Source organism: Copadichromis virginalis, linkage group LG11 (assembly GCF_057382275.1).
Source record: "Copadichromis virginalis isolate Kocher_CV1m ecotype Utaka linkage group LG11, C_Virginalis_male_GT1.1, whole genome shotgun sequence".
NCBI lineage: Eukaryota > Metazoa > Chordata > Actinopteri > Cichliformes > Cichlidae > Copadichromis > Copadichromis virginalis.
In genome coordinates this window covers 13,603,034-13,621,763 of record NC_140628.1, presented here as the reverse complement: position 1 = coordinate 13,621,763, position 18,730 = coordinate 13,603,034, and the positions used below count along the sequence as shown (strand labels likewise).

At 42.5% G+C, this 18,730-nt stretch overlaps 1 protein-coding gene across 7 annotated transcripts in view; it reads right to left on the bottom strand.

The window, feature by feature from the left end:
- The window catches only part of cobl (cordon-bleu WH2 repeat protein), a 68,182-nt gene that overhangs the window by 19,278 nt on the left and 30,174 nt on the right, over positions 1-18,730 (bottom strand). For all 7 annotated transcript variants that reach the window (XM_085473214.1, XM_085473213.1, XM_085473212.1 and 4 more), the window contains 2 exons: positions 18,317-18,499; positions 834-1,416 (listed from right to left, as the gene is read on the bottom strand). In XM_085473214.1, the coding sequence (XP_085329340.1) occupies positions 834-1,416; positions 18,317-18,499 (766 nt within the window). The remainder of the gene's footprint in view (positions 1-833; positions 1,417-18,316; positions 18,500-18,730) is intronic.

The following is an 18,730-nucleotide window of genomic DNA, read 5'->3' as shown; positions in this document are numbered from 1 at the left end:
GTTCAAGTAGATCCTGCTTAAATCTGTGATGGATCTGTCTGCCTTTGTATCTGCCAGCTTTAAAGGTTTGAGCGAGTGGGTGCAGGCATAAGAGAGATAGAGAGAAAGAAAGAGAGGAATATAAAAAAAATGAGTGTAACAAAAAAAGGGAGGGAGGGGGGTGAAAAAAGACAGAAGAATGTACTGTAAGAGGCTGATAAGTTTAAGGGAGAAACAAGGACTATATTGTCTCATGGGCGATGATGAAAACCAGCTCCACGAGTTCCTGTCCTTCAGCCATGACACGCACGCACGCACGCACGCACGCACACACACACACACACACACACACACTTTCCTTCAGCAGGTTATGCATGTCATTCGTGACACTTTCAGATGTTGCTGCAGTGTGACAGCTGAGCTCTCTCGAGCAGATATTCAGTCACTTCTAACACGTAGAAATCTCTACAGGCAACTTCTGACTCACCTCTCACTTCTTCAGCATATAGAAAGTGTGTTTACAGTCACTGTCAAGAGTTCAATGAACAATGGCAAAGCTCACTTTTTCTGCCAGTGGAATCATGATATGCTCTTTTTTTTAAGACAGACAGAGATACAAAGCATATATATGCAGTAGTTGTGTCTGAGAATAGGTAGATCTCAAAGTTTCCCTTGTATGCCTTCTATGTCACTATAAATATAATTATCTTTTTTTTTTTACTTGCTGCTAAACAATTTATGTGTCTTTTCTGCGTAACTTTTGTTGCTTTAGTGTGTGAATTTATGAAGGGAAGTCTTTAAATGTTTGCTGCTGTGTTGTACGCTTGCTGTAAGGCCATTTTATAGATATTTACCCATTCCGCTGTGCCTATTGTTCTCAGCCTCATCCAGCTTCAGGTTCAGGGCGGACTCAGTCTCCGACATGGAGTTATTCTCTGACGTCCTGTCTTGAGCTATTTTGCCGGCCGCGCTGCTGACTGAATCTTCCACTCTGCCGCTGGAGTTTTTCGCAGCAGGTTGGACCCGCACGGACCCACTTGTTGTGCTTCTGCTACTGTAGCTGTAATGGGATTCAGCCTGCTCTAGGTCAGCATCTGAATCATCAAGACCCTGGCTTAGTTCAGAGCTGGAATCCTGCACAGCAAGGCTGTCAGTAGTGCTGCTGCTCGGGGTTGGGGAGCTGGAGGTTGGCATGGCATTGGACACAGGATGTACTGCTATTTTGTGCGAGGCTGTTTTTTCTGTTAGTTTTATCACAGTGGCAGCTGAGGCTGTGGTCGAATGTGCCACCTTGATGCGGGATGCCGGCATAGGTTTATCAGGAGCTTGACTGTCAGGAGTGGGAGCCGGAGAGGCTGAAGTGTCATCAGAGCCTTGCGTGATGGATGTTGGAGTGGGAGGAGGAGCTGGAGCCTTTCTTTTCCTCTGCAGGCTCATCTGATAAAATTGAAGGAAAAGGAGGCAGACAGTACAAAGTTAATTTACATGAGCACCTTGTGCATATGTGTGTGTCTGTGTGTGGTTTAACCATAAATTAGCCTGTAAATTCAGTCTGCCAAGCCTCAAGTAGAGTTTCCTACAGACTAATTAAATCAAGTGGAGTTCTGGCAGGCGTACAGGTTTTTAAATCCATCAGAGTGCCAACATTCCTTTTAAATTATTCTCCAACAAGACATATAGGGCCCGGCGTAAATACAGTCGATATGATGCAGTGGCATATTACGAGTACAATATATGTACTTCACTATGGTATTTCTTAGTTATTCAACTGGTAAATCAACAATTATTCAAATGCAATGCTGTTATACTGCTGATTTACTTACTGCCAAGCCAGTGATGACTTCCAAAAGAGACATGAAAGTCAGATTGTGATTTTCAGGTCAGTGCTTTAACAGAAATATCAGTGGATGTTCATGACTGAAATATTGTTTTGTGTTTTTCACAACGACAGAAGCTGGAGCTGAAAACTGAATAATAAATTGCAACTGGATCGAGAGGATGTTTTAAAGAAGAAACAAACAGGAAAGAAGGACAGAGCAGGAAGGAGAGAAAATAAAATTAAAAACAGAGCGATGGGACAAACCAATGAATCAATAAGAAACTATGTGGAAACTCAGTTTTGCTCAATGAGCAGATGAGACCTTTCATATGCTTTTTTTTTCAAGTTAATCTCACTTTCTATGATACGGTTTCAAAGAATCAATTTAAAAGTGCTCTGGGCAGTCTTCAGCAGTATCGATAACCTACTTTCGACTGGCGATCACCGCTTATGCTTTCAGCTTTTCCTTCATTCTGAAACGCAACAGAGAACATGCCTAGAGCTGTATGGAGCTTTGCATCATACAACAGGACAAAAGAGCGATAAGGCCACCTTGCATTTTTGCAGGTATGCTGGGTTCAAACATGTGAACTCAATGAACTCACTGCATGGCATTCTATGGACCTCCAAATGTCTTTCAGCTGATTGGCTGTCTCTTTTTTGGTCTCCCACTTCTCTCCCTCTTTAGCATTCAAATATACGTGAATGCAGACATACCAGTGCAAGTGGACAATAGTTGAAGCTGCAATAGATGACTGACTGCTCCAGAAGATTGATGTGTATTTTTCTAAGTGTGTGTACGTGCCTGTATGTGCTGGCTGCAGAATTAAGAGTCAGGCCTGGTACAAAGGGAAAAGAGCAGTGGCCTCAATACACAAGCATATGCCCAACACTTTTCTGTGCAACTGTATGAGCACGAGCATGCACACAGACATACACTTACATATGCACCAAAGTGCACACACACATTAAAGGAACAGTATATCTCATACCTCAGGCTGAGCTGCTGTAGAGATTAGGGGGTTGTTACAGGCTGCATGGTTAAGTGTGTGTTGCTCTCATGAGCTTATTGGCGCCATGACTGGGAACGCAGCATGTACTTAAGATTGTTAGAGACTGAAGCCCAGAACTCTGTAATATACTACACTCAAGGTCACACTATACATTAAGTTCAGCAGACTTTGCACTCTTATTATCTATAAACTATGTGTGTGCTGTTTAGTGATTCTCCATTTTCAATCAGACTATCTGTATTCTCAGTGCTGGCTGTTTTTCAGATTTATCACAGAGTGTTTCAGTATATTCAAGCTTTTTCATTATATACCACGGGGTTGGCAAAAACAATGTCAAATATAATTGACAAAAGGTAGTAAGTTCATCCACATCACAGTATAATAATTTCAAATTCAAATTCTTATTTGTCACGTACACAGTCATACACAGTACGATATGTAGTGAAATGCTTGGACAACTGCTCGTGACCTAAAGAAAACAAAAAAGGAAAAGGCTATGAATAAGATAGGAAATAAATATGAAAAATTAAAAAGGGTAAATTTAACTAGGAAGGAATAAAATATAAATTAAGGTTAAAAATGAAATAACTGTACAACACAAATTAGAATGAAGGGTAAATTTAACTGGGAAGAATAAGATAAAATATATAAATTAAAGTTGAAAATAAAATAACTGTACAACAAAATACACAATACACAATATAGAACTATATAAGAATGTATGAAGAAATCTAAATATAAATAAATATATACACAATAACAGCAGCTGTACAAGTATTAACCGGAAATGAAGAATATAGTGACCAGTGTTGTGCAAAACCAAAGTCCAGAATGTCCAGTGTGTGTGTAAGAACTGTATGTGTGGGTCAGTACTGTGTGGTGGTGTGATTGAGAGACCGTATCGCCTGCGGGAAGAAGCTCCTCCTCAGTCTCTCTGTGTTGGTCTTCAGGGAGCGGAATCGCTTTCCTGACCTCAGCAGAGAGAACAGTCTGTTGTTGGGATGGCTGAGGTCCTTCACGATCTTCCTGGCCTTGGTCCAGCACCGCCTGCTGTAGATTGAGTGCAGGTCAGGGAGCTCGGAGCGGATGGTGCGCTCAGCTGACCGCACAACCCTCTGTAGAGCTCGTCTGTCCTGCATGGTGCTGTTCCCGAACCAGGTTAAGATGTTTCCCGCCAGGATGCTCTCTATGGTGCACGAGTAAAAGTTCCTGAGCACCTTGGAGGGCAGTTGGAAGTCTCTCAAGCGTCTGAGGTGGTAGAGACGCTGTCGGGCCTTTTTCACCACGGTGTTGATGTGACAGGACCATGAGAGGTCCTGCGTGATGTGAACTCCGAGGTATTTGAAGCTGTCCACTCTCTCCACTGGGCACTCGTTGATGACGGGGGTCTGGTAGTTCCTCTCCTGCTTAGTGCTGAAGTCCACTATCAGCTCCTTTGTCTTACTGACGTTTAGAAGGAGGTTGTTCCTCTGGCACCAGTTCTCCAGATTCCTAATCTCCTTCAGGTAGGCCGTCTCGTTGTTATCAGAGATCAGGCCCACCACGACGGTGTCGTCAGCAAACTTGATGATGGTGGTGGAGCTGGTAGTGGCCACACAGTCATATGTGTACAAAGAGTACAGCAGGGGGCTCAGAACACACCCCTGGGGGGCTCCAGTGCTGAGAGTGGTGGAGGCTGAGACATGTCCGCCCATCCTTACTGCCTGTGGTCTGCCAGTTAGGAAGTTGGAGATCCACTGACACATAGATGAGCTGAGTCCCAGATGCTCCAGCTTGGTGGTGAGTGTGGAGGGAATTATGGTGTTAAATGCAGAGCTGTAGTCTATGAAGAGCATTTTAACATAATTCCCCCTTCTAGTGTCCAAGTGAGTGAGTGATGTGTGGAGAAGATGAGAGATGGCATCGTCTGTGGAACGATTTGGACGGTAAGCGAACTGTAGTGGGTCCAGTGTGTCTGGTAGTGAAGAAATGATGAAGTCTCTGACCAGGCGTTCAAAGCACTTCATCACTACTGAGGTGAGGGCTACAGGGCGATAGTCATTGAGAGAAGCAGGGTGGGGTTTCTTCGGGACAGGAACAATGATGGACTCTTTGAAGCATGTGGGGATCACCGACTGAGATAAAGAGATGTTGAATATCTCAGTGAACACAGGAGCTAGCTGGTATGCGCAGTCTCTGAGGATACGACCTGGGATGCCGTCTGGTCCTGCTGCTTTCCTGGTGTTCACTCTCTTGAAGGCTCTCCTTACTTCATGCTCGGAGATGACGAGCACGTTTCCGGTGCTGGCAGTATCTTCCTGTCTGCAGCCGTTAGCGCCGCTAACACTAGCATTGTTGGAGACCTTAGCTGCAGCCTCGAAGCGAGCATAGAAAGTGTTCAGCTCGTCTGCCAGAGTCACGGCCGCGTTCGTCATACCGGTTGTTGGTGCTTTATAGTCCGTTATTGTCCTTAGTCCCCGCCACAGGCTCCTAGAGTCACTCTGTTGGAGTTGTGACTCTAGTTTCCTCCCGTAGCGCTGCTTCGCCTCTTTCACCGCCCTCCGCACGTTATATGACGCGGCTTTGTACGGATCCATGTCCCCTGTCATGAGTCCCGTGTTGTAGGCAGCGGTGCGGGATCTCAGAGCGTCGCGGATGGTTTTATCCACCCACGGCTTCTGGTTGGGAAACGTTGTGATAGTCTTTGTCTCCACGGTATCATCCGCTAGTTTCCCGATGAATCCCACAACCGCTTCCGTAAACACGTTGACGTCATCGTCGGAGCTGTTTCTGAACATGCCCCAGTCTGCGTCATCGAGTGCGTCCTGTAACGCGGCCACCGATTGATCCGTCCAGCGCGCGACCTTCCTCTGAACCGGAACTTCCTGTTTCAGCCTTTGTTTGTATTTTGGCATGAGGAAGATGGCGGCGTGATCAGATTTGCCAAACGGGGGGCGGGATTGTGCCTTGTAGCCGTCCTTGACCGTAGTATAGCAGTGGTCCAGCGTCCTTTCACCCCTGGTGGGGCAGGTGATGTGTTGATAAAAGTTCGGCGCTGCGCGTTTGAGGTTGGCGCTATTAAAGTCCCCCGTCACAATAAGCGCAGCGTCCCGGTGTTGTGTCTGGTGCTGTGTGAGTGCCTCATGCAGCTCGCATAAGGCGGTGACCGTGTCCGCTTGTGGTGGAATATAAACGGCACTTACAATGACCGATGTAAATTCCCGAGGTAGATAAAAAGGACGACACATGATGGACAGTAGTTCCAGATTTGGTGTGCAGGAGCGTGTGAGAGGAACAACGTTCGCACTGTTGCACCAGTTGTTGTTCACCATTAAACACACGCCGCCTCCCCTTGACTTCCCCGAGTCCCGTGTCCTGTCCATGCGGTGAACCGAGAAGAACTCGGCCGGCTGGATGGCGTGGTCCGGCACCGCTGGGTTCAGCCATGTCTCGGTGAAGCAGAGGAGATTGCAGTCCCGAATGTCTCTCTGGAACTTTATCCTGGCCCTGAGGTCGTCAAGCTTGTTCTCCAGTGACTGGACGTTGGCGAGCAGGATGCTAGGCAGAGGTGTGCGGTGTGCACGAGCTCTCAGCCTGTTCCTGACGCCGGCTCGCTTCCCTCTAGGACGCCGCCGCTTCCCTTTGTTCTCCCTCGAGATCTCACTCGGCCAGCTCGGATCCGGAGTTAAAAACTTCGAATTGTGAGTACATTGTATACCAGTAGAAACAAGAGTGTCACTGTCATACCTAATGTACCCAATGGTGATGATTTTGCCGATTTAGAAACGCTGAAAACTAACTTAAAAAGCAAAGACAAAGAAAAAGTGGTCGGAGCAGTCGTGACGGCAGCCGACCTCACCGGCGCCATCTTATATCTTGTAATTTAAAAATTAATATATGTGAATATTAGCAATACTAACTATTTCCATTTAAATTAAAATTAATTAAATATATATACATATTTTACTCCGTTTGTACATTAAACATTTTTTATTATCACAGGCAGCCAGATAAATTTTGAGGTATATTAAAGTGGAAAGCAGAATTTTGTTTGTTCTACGGTAAAGTTACCAGCAAGACCACAACAAAACAAAGAAAGAAAACAGGTTTCTCTCTGCAATGATTTTGTCTCAGAAGTGCATTTAAACTGAATGCTGTACATTGGGTCAGTTTGTATGTCTCTAAACTTAGAAAGCAAGTGGAAAATAAAATAAATAACCTTGTCACATGTTTGATCAAAATAATTAATCACCACATTTCCCTGACATTACGCGATTTTATTTTTAAAAAACAAACAAAAAACATATGTGATACATGTGAGCAGTTTTTAAGGGGAATGGACATTTACAGAATGAAGCACAGAAGGTGATACGAGGACAGTCTGCTGTGTCAATTAAATTTTCCACTCCGTGGTTTGGAAGGCAAAGGGCCCCATGTCAGAGCATGTTGATCAGATAGGGCCACCCATGGAGGCATCATCCTGGTAGCGTGACCATTCATCAGTTGTTTTTGAAGGACTCTTGATGGGTGAAGGCCTTTGTGACAGGGCAACATAACAAGAGTAATGTGGAACGTGAAAAGGATATAATGGATACATGAGAGGGGGCTGCTCTGTATTTGTGTGTGTCTAAGCACATCAGCAAGGATGACGTCATTGTGTATGTATGTGCTAATGAGAGACAACAAAGCAGCTGGACTGTCTTCGTCATCGCTCACTTTCCTGTACTGAACTAAAATGTGGAAGAGTGTGTATCAATGTTGACAACCACACGCTGCAGTCGTGTTTCTTATGTCGAATGCCTTTTAAGACAAGGTCAGCTAGGCACACTTTATTTGGTAAAAGCACACCACTGCTAGTCTTTGCAGTTTTAGGTTTTTGAGCCAGCTGGCATGTGATCAATCAGGCAAAAACTACTGTTTTTATTACTGCATTAATCCAAGACCGTAACAATAGGAACAAATCAGATGGTCATTGTCCTCTTTAGCCCAGATAATGCATACTCTGGCTTTCTCTGTGACTCCTTATTTTCTCACTCACAGTTACTATCAAAGCACACATTATTTGAAACCAGGTTAGACATTAGCAGAAAACCCAATAAATATCTTCAACATGAGCTCTTTTATGACATTTCTGTCATCACTGTAAGGACAAGATAGATAATATCGCAGAATATTCTGTTAATAATTTACATACTTTAAAACATAGTGATTAAATGCTGGTAGTCACGATTTTTAATATAACATACAGCGCAAGTCTTTTTAACTACAGGGAGTGCAGAATTATTAAGCAAATGAGTATTTTGTCCACATCATCCTCTTCATGCATGTTGTCTTACTCCAAGCTGTATAGGCTCGAAAGCCTACTACCAGTTAAGCATATTAGGTGATGTGCATCTCTGTAATGAGAAGGGGTGTGGTCTAATGACATCAACACCCTATATCAGGTGTGCATAATTATTAGGCAACGTCCTTTCCTTTGGCAAAATGGGTCAAAAGAAGGACTTGACAGGCACAGAAAAGTCAAAAATAGTGAGATATCTTGCAGAGGGATGCAGCAGTCTCAAAATTGCAAAGCTTCTGAAGCGTGATCATCGAACAATCAAGCGTTTCATTCAAAATAGTCAACAGGGTCGCAAGAAGCGTGTGGAAAAACCAAGGCACAAAATAACTGCCCATGAACTGAGAAAAGTCAAGCGTGCAGCTGCCAAGATGCCACTTGCCACCAGTTTGGCCATATTTCAGAGCTGCAACATCACTGGAGTGCCCAAAAGCACAAGGTGTGCAATACTCAGAGACATGGCCAAGGTAAGAAAGGCTGAAAGACGACCACCACTGAACAAGACACACAAGCTGAAACATCAAGACTGGGCCAAGAAATATCTCAAGACTGATTTTTCTAAGGTTTTATGGACTGATGAAATGAGAGTGAGTCTTGATGGGCCAGATGGATGGGCCCGTGGTTGGATTGGTAAAGGGCAGAGAGCTCCAGTCCGACTCAGACGCCAGCAAGGTGGAGGTGGAGTACTGGTTTGGGCTGGTATCATCAAAGATGAGCTTGTGGGGCCTTTTCGGGTTGAGGATGGAGTCAAGCTCAACTCCCAGTCCTACTGCCAGTTTCCGGAAAACACCTTCTTCAAGCAGTGGTACAGGAAGAAGTCTGCATCCTTCAAGAAGAACATGATTTTCATGCAGGACAATGCTCCATCACACGCGTCCAAGTACTCCACAGCGTGGCTGGCAAGAAAGGGTATAAAAGAAGAAAAACTAATGACATGGCCTCCTTGTTCACCTGATCTGAACCCCATTGAGAACCTGTGGTCCATCATCAAATGTGAGATTTACAAGGAGGGAAAACAGTACACCTCTCTGAACAGTGTCTGGGAGGCTGTGGTTGCTGCTGCACGCAATGTTGATGGTGAGCAGATCAAAACACTGACAGAACCCATGGATGGCAGGCTTTTGAGTGTCCTTGTCACGGTCCGCTGTGACAGACCGTGTGGAGAGTGTGTGGAGGACTCAGGTGCGGACACGAGTGACACGGGAGTAAACTTTAAACAAAAGCGAGCCTTTTATTGTGGCTGGTAACGCAAGAGAAACAAACAAGAATAAGGGCAGCTCAAAAGCAATAACTAAACAGAAACCTAAACTGGGAATGAACTAAGGTAAGGCTATGAATACAACAGACCGGGCATGGAAACATGGAGGGTGGGAACACAGACGACGCGACACAGACTGTATGAAACACAGAGACTAAATACACATGAGGGATGATCAGGGGAAGTGGATGCACACGGGGAACACAGGTGACACTGATAATCATAACAAGACACGGCAGGAGTGAACGTAACACTGATGGGAGATGGGCAAAGTAAAACAGGAAGTACACAGAGGTTCAAACAGGAGGAGAGAGAGCACGGGGAGAACGCAGACATAACGGGCTGGGGAAAACATAGAATAAAACACAAAGAGAGACGAGGGCTCATAAATACACAGAGGGGCACACAGGGGGTAAGAGTCACGAAGGGAAAACACATAAGGAACAACGTAACAGATCAACCCAGGAAGCATGGCCTAAATAAAGAACAAAATACAAAAATACATGAAAACTAAGAATACTGGGCCCACATGGCCCAGGACCATGACAGTCCTTGCAAAGAAAGGTGGCTATATTGGTCGCTGATTTGTTTTTGTTTTGTTTTTGAATGTCAGAAATGTATATTTGTGAATGTGGAGATGTTATATTGGTTTCCATCCATCCTCATCCGCTTTATCCGAGGCCGGGTTGGGGGGGCAGCAGCCTAAGCAAAGAGGCCCAGACCTCCCTCTCCCCAGCCACCTCCTCCAGCTTATCCGCGGGAACACCAAGGCGTTCCCAGGCCAGCCGAGAGATATAATCTCTCCAGCGTGTCCTGGGTCTGCCCCGGGGCCTCCTCCCTGTGGGACATGCCTGGAACACCTCACCCAGGAGGCGCCCAGGGGGCATCCTTGTCAGATGCCCGAACCACCTCAGCTGGCTCCTTTCGATGTGGAGCAGCAGCAGCTCTACTCTGAGCCCCTCCCGGATGGCCGAACTTCTCACCCTATTTCTAAGGGAGAGGCCAGCCACCCTTCGGAGGAAGCTCATTTCTGCCGCTTGTATCCGTGATCTCGTTCTTTCGGTCACTACCCACAGCTTGTGGCCATAGGTGAGGGTAGGGACGTAGATCGACCGGTAAATTGAGAGCTTCGCTTTTACACTCAGCTCCCTCTTCACCACGACGGACCGGTGCAGCATCTGCATTACTGCAGCTGCAGCCCCAATCCGTCTGTCGATCTCCGGCTCCCTTCTCCCATCACTCGCGAACAAGACCCCGAGATACTTGAACTCCTCCACTTGGGGCAGGAACTCATCCCCGACCCGGAGTGGGCACTCCACCCTTTTCCATGGCCTCAGATTTGGAGGTGCTGATCCTCATTCCCGCTGCTTCACACTCGGCTGCGAACCATTCCAGTGCGAGCTGGAGGCCCTCACCCGATGAAGCCAACAGAACCACATCATCCGCAAAAATCAGAGATGAGATTCTGAGGCCACCAAAGCGAAAGCCCTCTGGGGCCTCTGCTAGACGTTCCCAGCACACCCTCACTACGCGTTTAGGTGCACCAGGTCTGTCCAGCGTCCTCCCCCGCCACCTGATCCAACTCACCACCAGGTGGTGATCAGTTGACAGCTCAGCCCCTCTCTTTATTTTATATTGGTTTCACTGGTAAAAATAAATAATTGAAATGGGTATATATTTGTTTTTTGTTAAGTTGCCTAATAATTATGCACAGTAATAGTCACCTGCACACACAGATATCCCCCTAAAATAGCTAAAACTAAAGACAAACTAAAAACTACTTCCAAAAACATTCAGCTTTGATATTAATGAGTTTTTTGGGTTCATTGAGAACATGGTTGTTGTTCAATAATAAAATTATTCCTCAAAAATACAACTTGCCTAATAATTCTGCACTCCCTGTATGACATTATAATTCCAAGTAACTGAATCACAGGTGAAGAAGTAAACAGTCTAATCAGTTTGATCAATATTTTATATTTAGCTGCCGTCACCCGTAGTATGTCCCTGTCAGGTTTCAGATGAACAAATAGATTTAAACCTCTAATCTAATAAACTGCAATATTCTAGCTTTATGATCCATTAAAACTGGGATGCAATCATTTTAATTTGCGGTTGTACTAGATAAAAATGTAAGCTCAGATACCATGCTGAATTATGGCCATGTTTTCTCTCCCATTACACATTAACTCACACATTAACTCAAGAGCTGACTGTGCTAACTCTGCGTAGTTCTGATCTGTTTTAGGACCAAAGGTTTCCCAACTCAGGGTTAATCAACTCAAGAGTTTAGGCTTAGGCTCAGAGTTTGTTAAGCCTGCTTCCTGGAACAGACCCTGGTTTCATACATAAGATGTTTTGACAGCAAAGTGCAAACAGATCTTGTCATATATAGGCCGCATGGCAGGGGCACATATTCCCCTAATCCTGGCCCCTAACTAATACTAACACAGCCTTAAGGTTCAGTACGTTTGAAAGAATGCTTACTGTGCCATCTTACAATACTTTAGCCACAATAATCATATTAGCTAAGAGTCCGCTGTGGCGAAAAATTGCAAGTCATGTCAGGACAGGACCTTATGTTATTTTAGAAAGAAATCCATTGATTCTATTTGAGTTTGCATTCAAAGAGGATAAATGATTTGATCTTAGACGTAACAGGAACAAATCTGTGATAGAAGCAGGCTCAGAGAGGGCAGCTGTTGAACTTAAACACATGAGGTGAGGGGACAGTTAACAGCCTTCCCCTTGAACACAAACTTGGAACTGGACACAGGAAAAGAGTGTAAAAACTGAAGGCTGTAAAATTAAAATGTAGTCAGCTAAGTTCGAGGAGTTTAATTCTATGTTTGCATTTTTTTAAACTTTTTCATATACACATTTTTTTTCCACTTGTAAATTATGTAAATGTACTACCGACGATGGTGCAAATGTCAGACACATTTAGACTGAGATTAAATCAAGTTTTCTGTTACATGCTTTGAACATCTACGTCAAAGCCTTTCTGAACAAGTTTGTAAAATGTATACTGTCCTGCTAGAGCCAGACACCTGCTTATATTGGCCATAGCACACGTCAATAAAATTGACAGCTCCAAAGGAAAGTTAATGACAGATCTATAGTATACTGGATGATGTATTTGCTTTGGCACTAGTATAACATTCTTTTCCTTCTTTGCTCAACTTCTTTAGAGCATGTGGAGTGACACAGTGGTGCCATACAGCACACAGGATATCTTACCAAATAAACACATTTTCCTTCTTTTATTTTGCTTTGTTTTGCTCGCCTGTTCTTGAATAGATCTCGCATGTCTTTTGAGAGAGAGAAATGAAGAGAAACACACAAAAAAATCCATGCAGGAACTCCACACATATCCAATAGCAAACAAGAAACTGCTGGGAATGTACATGCATACATGCCAAAAACCAAATTTATGGGCACTGCAGGGCCATTAACATGGAGCTGGTCCGCTGAGTACTACAAGCAGAACTGCGAATTAAATTCACTTTATCATTTGGTGACAGAAGTCCAAAAATGTTTATTACAATTAAATATATAAGCGGAAAAAAGACATAAAAACTGAAAGATAAACTAGCTGTAGGTAATATATTTTAAAACATTTGAATTTAGAGACAGCCTGCTTACACGACCACGCTTTATAATATTTCTGTCCTCTGAGCTGTCGTGTAGTCCTCCTGCAAGGTGAGGGTGGTGCTAAGGACATGCCAAATAGATTTCATGCTGTACTGCATTTTGGAAACATGACCCCACAGCTAATACATTGTTAATGCTGTACAACTTAAACACACACCTAATACTCATATAAGACTGATGTTACCTTATTTTGACTGTCTCTGCAAACCTCTCACCAAAGTTTCTCACTTCTCTTTATCACCTCTCTTACTCTCTACTTCAAATGTCCTAACTCTTCGTGTACACACAGCAAAAAAATGTGTTTATTCAAGACGTATCTCCTTTTTACGGGCAGTGAAGCAGAGAGCTCAGAATTTCTCTCAATTTCTCTGTCACACGAGGCAACACAGACACGGCTTTCATCCCAAACAACAATAACAGATTGCCTATCACTGCTGGAAAAAAAAACAAACAAGGTTGTGTTTCTCTGAGCTCGATGTTCCAAAACATAATTCAATTAAGTCTGTCTCTCGTAAAGACATACACAGATTGTTGACTGTCGAGCTGGAAAATAAAAAAGACAAAGCTGTAACTTCCCTCCATGCTGGAGTCATTAACTGATCAAAGAGCATCTAATTCTCCTATAGCAGAGAATTGTTTTACATTCATCTGGAAATGTGACACCAATCCCAGAGTGTCACTTTTATTGCTGTATATAAATAAAAAATATAAAATAATATAATAAAATAGCTGTTGCCGTCGTTACAACTAGAGTTGGATGCTGACAGCCAGCTTTAATTCCTACTTTTCATTAAAAAGAATAATCAAAAACATGAATTTGCACTTTAATTAACCAGCAATCACTGACTATACCAGTGTTGCTTAGTTCCCTAACAGCTTTACTGAAACTTTGGTCTCTTGTCTATTGTAATCTTTGCAGGGGCAATGAGTGTACTCGTCCAAAGTTCATATAAAAGAGGCACCTCTCTGCAATGTATCCCGAGTGAACTTTTAAGCTCATAGTAATGACTCATTAAAAATGTTGCATAATCAATATATTGAGCTAATAGCGTAGCTCTGAAACAGCTCTTCATTATTCAGATCAAATAATATATAAGTAATACAAACTAGTTTAGATAAAACTTATCCTGATTACATACAATTCAGTTTTAAGGCCTCTATAAAAAAGGAAAAACAAGGGACAGGGCTTCAGTTAAATCAGACCTTCCCAAAGTGTGGGGCCCGCAGAGCCATTGCAGGGGGGGCGCGGTATGAAAAGGAAAAAAACAAAAAAAACCAACAAAACGCTTGGACACTGCTAGCATAATGGACAGGTTTTTGACGGGGCGCCCACACAAATGCAAAGCAGGAGATGAAGCATCGCTGAATATGTTTCCAAACCAACTTCATTCTAAGCCAAAGACTAGAAAATATGGTGAAGCATATCTTCCCTTTGGTTTCACCTGCACAAGTGCCAAGGTAGGTCTCCCCTGCAGAATTGGTTTTCCCTTCGTCGGGAGCAGCGCTGGGTTCTTCAAATCACGGACAAACAGTATCCCACATTCTTGATTTTTAGTTCACAAACACTAGTTGTAATGACTAACTACTCCTGACACTTTGGAGATGTTAGCTCTGTATACAGTAAAGTTACAGTGGGATACAAATAACATCAGGCTGAGCCTGCCACGATTTGTTCCCCCGGTTCAAATCCCGGACAAACAGTATCCCACAGTTGTTTATGTTTTTAAACCGATTTTGCACAGAGAGGCATTTTTTGAAAAATGTATTGATAGCAATGTTGAATATTATTACACAGAAAAAAAACAACTACACGTAAAATGATCACACCATGACGCCTCTGCTTTTGTAAATAGAGGGACATTAACTGCGTGTGTATATGTAAGCCTGTAAACCTGCAGATAGAGACAAAGTACTGTTAAGCTGACTATCTGTCATTCTGCAATTCATCTCATGTAAACAATAACGTGGCGCACAGCGTAACGTGACTCTAGTACCTCTGTATTCCTCGTTTACACGTACATGTGGACGAAAGGTCCAAACACATAGAAACAGCTGCATTTTCAAAAATACCCATGTAGGTGTGGACGTAGCGTAAAAGAGTTAGTAGTTTATTTTTTTAATACCTGTAATTTATTGCAGATTGCTTGTATTTAGTTAATTGTTTACTAATTGTTTGAGGTGTGAAATAAAGCGCAATGGAGCAAAATATGGGAGTGTGTGGTTAAAGGATGTGTTTGCGCATGCATGTGCGCGCGTGGCAAAAAAAGTTTGGGAACCACTGAGTTAAATGTTATATGCATCTAATCATTCTCTGATCAGTCACTGGGGATAGACACAGAGGGTGTAAACTGGTGCTGGCTTTTCAACACTCTGACCTTTCATGTGAAGAATGCTTTATTTCCATAGTCAATAATCAAGAGAGTCTGACCCTCCTAATTTTGTCATTGATTTTAATCAAACTATGTTGCTTGTATGATACAAATGGCCACACATAATGATCTCTGGTCTCTGATGTCTATTTAAAGCCACTTAGCTTCATTATAACAATCTCATCATTCTTATAGCTTATACTGCAATGCCAGTGTCAATTACTGTCTTGTAAGTCATAATTAGTTGACTACCTAAGCCTGTTTGGCGCATAGGGAATTCTATAATGAGGACAGCTGTCACAGAGAGCTGTCCTGAGATGACCTGTGTCCTGTAAAAACTGCCTATGACTCTCAGAAAGAACGCACGGAACGCTGACTCTGTTAAATTTACGGAAAATACGGAAAAGGTCAGAAAGTTTTCAGCCATCTGAGAACCCCCGCCCCCCAGAGTGCAGCTTTGATAGTAACTGTAAAAAAAGCAAATAAGCAAAAAAAAAAAAAGAAGAAGATGTTTTTCACTGGTTAGTCATTGTTTGGTTGTGTAACAAAGTCCCAGAAAAACTCTCCAATGTTTGTTACAAAGTCAATGACTGAAAGAAAGAATCTCGGGTTCTTAAAAAGAAATTCATTAACTTCTGGATTCTATTTTAATAGTCGTACATGCCCACAGTTTCTAAAAAAAAATTATTTAAAAAAAAAAAACAACCTGAAAGACAAAAATACACTTTCCTATTTTGTGTTTTTATTTTACATAAAGACGCAAGCTCTGTATAAAATGCACTGGCATTTTTTTTTAAGATAATTTGTATTCTAAAAACATAGGTAAGAATAAATGATCAACATGCAAATATATGATAAATAAAAGTTTATCATCTATCCAGTTGTCCTCATCATCAAACATGCACGTTCACATGATCTCATGTGTCATAGAGTCAACTACGTGCTGCAGAACTGAGAAGATATTTTCACGGCATGTCTGAGTAAGCAAAATATAACAAAAAAAAATAAAACAAAATAAAAATGAAAATAAATAAAATATAAAAAATCCCCACATTTGACAACTGTTTACTTCTGCATTATCCAAAGCTATTTGGGCCATTTGCTCAACAAATAAAATTTATGGTGTGACATCTGTTTTCACTGGAGCTTGAACTCATCTACAGACATAAAAGTTTGCAAGTCCCCCCCCCCCCCCAGTTTAGCACCCCACCCCCTCAAACAACTAATGTAAATGTGAAAGTACAACTTTTAAATGTAATGCAAACTGATTTAACATCTGCAGTTGGACCACATATTCAAGAACTAAGAGCTCGTTAATGCCAGTGTCCTGATATGCCCTCAGAAACTGTCCTGAGAAGCCTCTCTGCTATGGCATCTTTTTTAGTCACCTTCGTGAAGCACAAACATGCCAGGCATAGCGCTAAAGCCTGACTCCTTGCACTTCTGTTGCGTCGTTACACATAGTCTGTTTTTTTAATCAAACAACCCTTTAAAGTCCCTTCATTCATTTCTAAGTGACTATCTCAGTTTTATGTGTTGTTTTTACTCTGTAAAATGTGTGCACCTGAACTGTCGATAAAACAATCTAAACACATCAAAAATATTCAAAAACAAGGACACGTGACAGGTGACCTGCACCGCAGTAGGACCTTGCATTACGATACATGTGATAGGCTAACAGTTTAGAGAAGGCATACGGAAAAAATGAAGAAATCTATTATTAGACTGTCCATCAAGTCCTCAGATAACCTTCCCAACTCTAGCTTCTCCTGTGAGTCTGGGTGGTGTCTGGTTATTTGAGCCCTGGTATCTGTCATAACTCTTAATCTGACAGGTGGACAGATAAATTACCATCTCTGTCTGCTCAGCAGCTATAAGGAGCCTATGACTCAGAGTCACAAAGGACTGCAAAACACAGGAATATAAAATATCTATATTTACGTTTCAGTTATTCTAATAAAGAGGACACCAATTTAGAAGGTGAGTTGACACTGAAGGTGTATTAATGTCTTGTCAAAGGGTCCTCTTGTAGTTGTTCTGCCATTATCAACTAAAGGACACAGATAGCTGAATGCTTTGGCTGACTTCTGATAAGTTAACTTGAGGTAAACACAAAGTTGGATGTGGAATAATGAACATTGATTCTCGTGGCTATGTGGTATTTTTGTCTTTAGTGCTTTAGTTAATATTGTTTATTGCATATTTAATGTTTTGAGAACAAGAGACTGTGAATCTAATCTTTTAGGATTGTATTTGCGGCCCCCTTCAGTACACACATTATTTCTCAGAAGACTTTTCTACTCCATACTCTGCTCTTTTTTGAAATAATTAAGCAAAAATCCATTAAATGCTTAGATGCTGAATAATGTTCTTTAAGATCACTGGTTCCTTAAAATAAATAAAACCTATTATCAGAGGGAGGGCAGAAGGATGTTGGTTGCTAAACAACATTTAGTAGCATGCCTCCATAACAGAATAATAAGACTGCAGGGAGTTGTTGCTTATTGTAGACAATACAGGTCATCCTGACTTTGAGGTCAGAATACCTAAAGGAAATTCTGCATCACACTGATTGCAGCTTTCAAATATACTCCATCGGGTCAGTGCTGAAAGCTGAGAGTTACTGTATTTGCTAGGATGCGGATTTTCCATAAGATGCACAAAATTAGCTGTGTCATTAAAATGATGCCAATCATGTTGAAATTGTGTTTTTAAGTAATGTGCATATACAGTGCATCTTTATATAATAACTAATTTCATTTGTGTTTCCTGGTACGACTTACTGCTTTAAAACACAGGATATGGATTCAATTTCACAACTCACAATTCCAGTCCAAGCGTTGTCATGAAACACAAACATAAAGAGCAACACACATAAATCTGGCACAGGTTAAACTGTTTCCTCACCTGACAGCTTTCAACTGTAGTGTGCTCCATCCTGGGTGCAGGGGCAGGAGGCGGTGGTGGGGCCCTCCTCTTCTTGGTCTCAGCCTTGGGAGACAACCTCGGGATACTGGCGACAGACTGAGACTGGCCCAAGGTGCCGGACCAATTAGGTCCACTGGAGAACCCAGATACTGTGGACACGTCCTGTGGGTAACATGAAAAATAAAAGGAGAGGGAATCAGACTGACAAATGGGAGGAGGAAACATGAAAAAATGTACAAATTTAAGAGTTTGAAAAACATTTTTGTAATTAGTTTAAAGCAAGGAACAAATATGATCACTGACTTGTAAGCATAAAAATGACTGATGGCTAAATTGCCATTAAATTTTCAAGGACAGCTCAGAGCTGTCTTTATCAAAAATTAAATCCAGTTC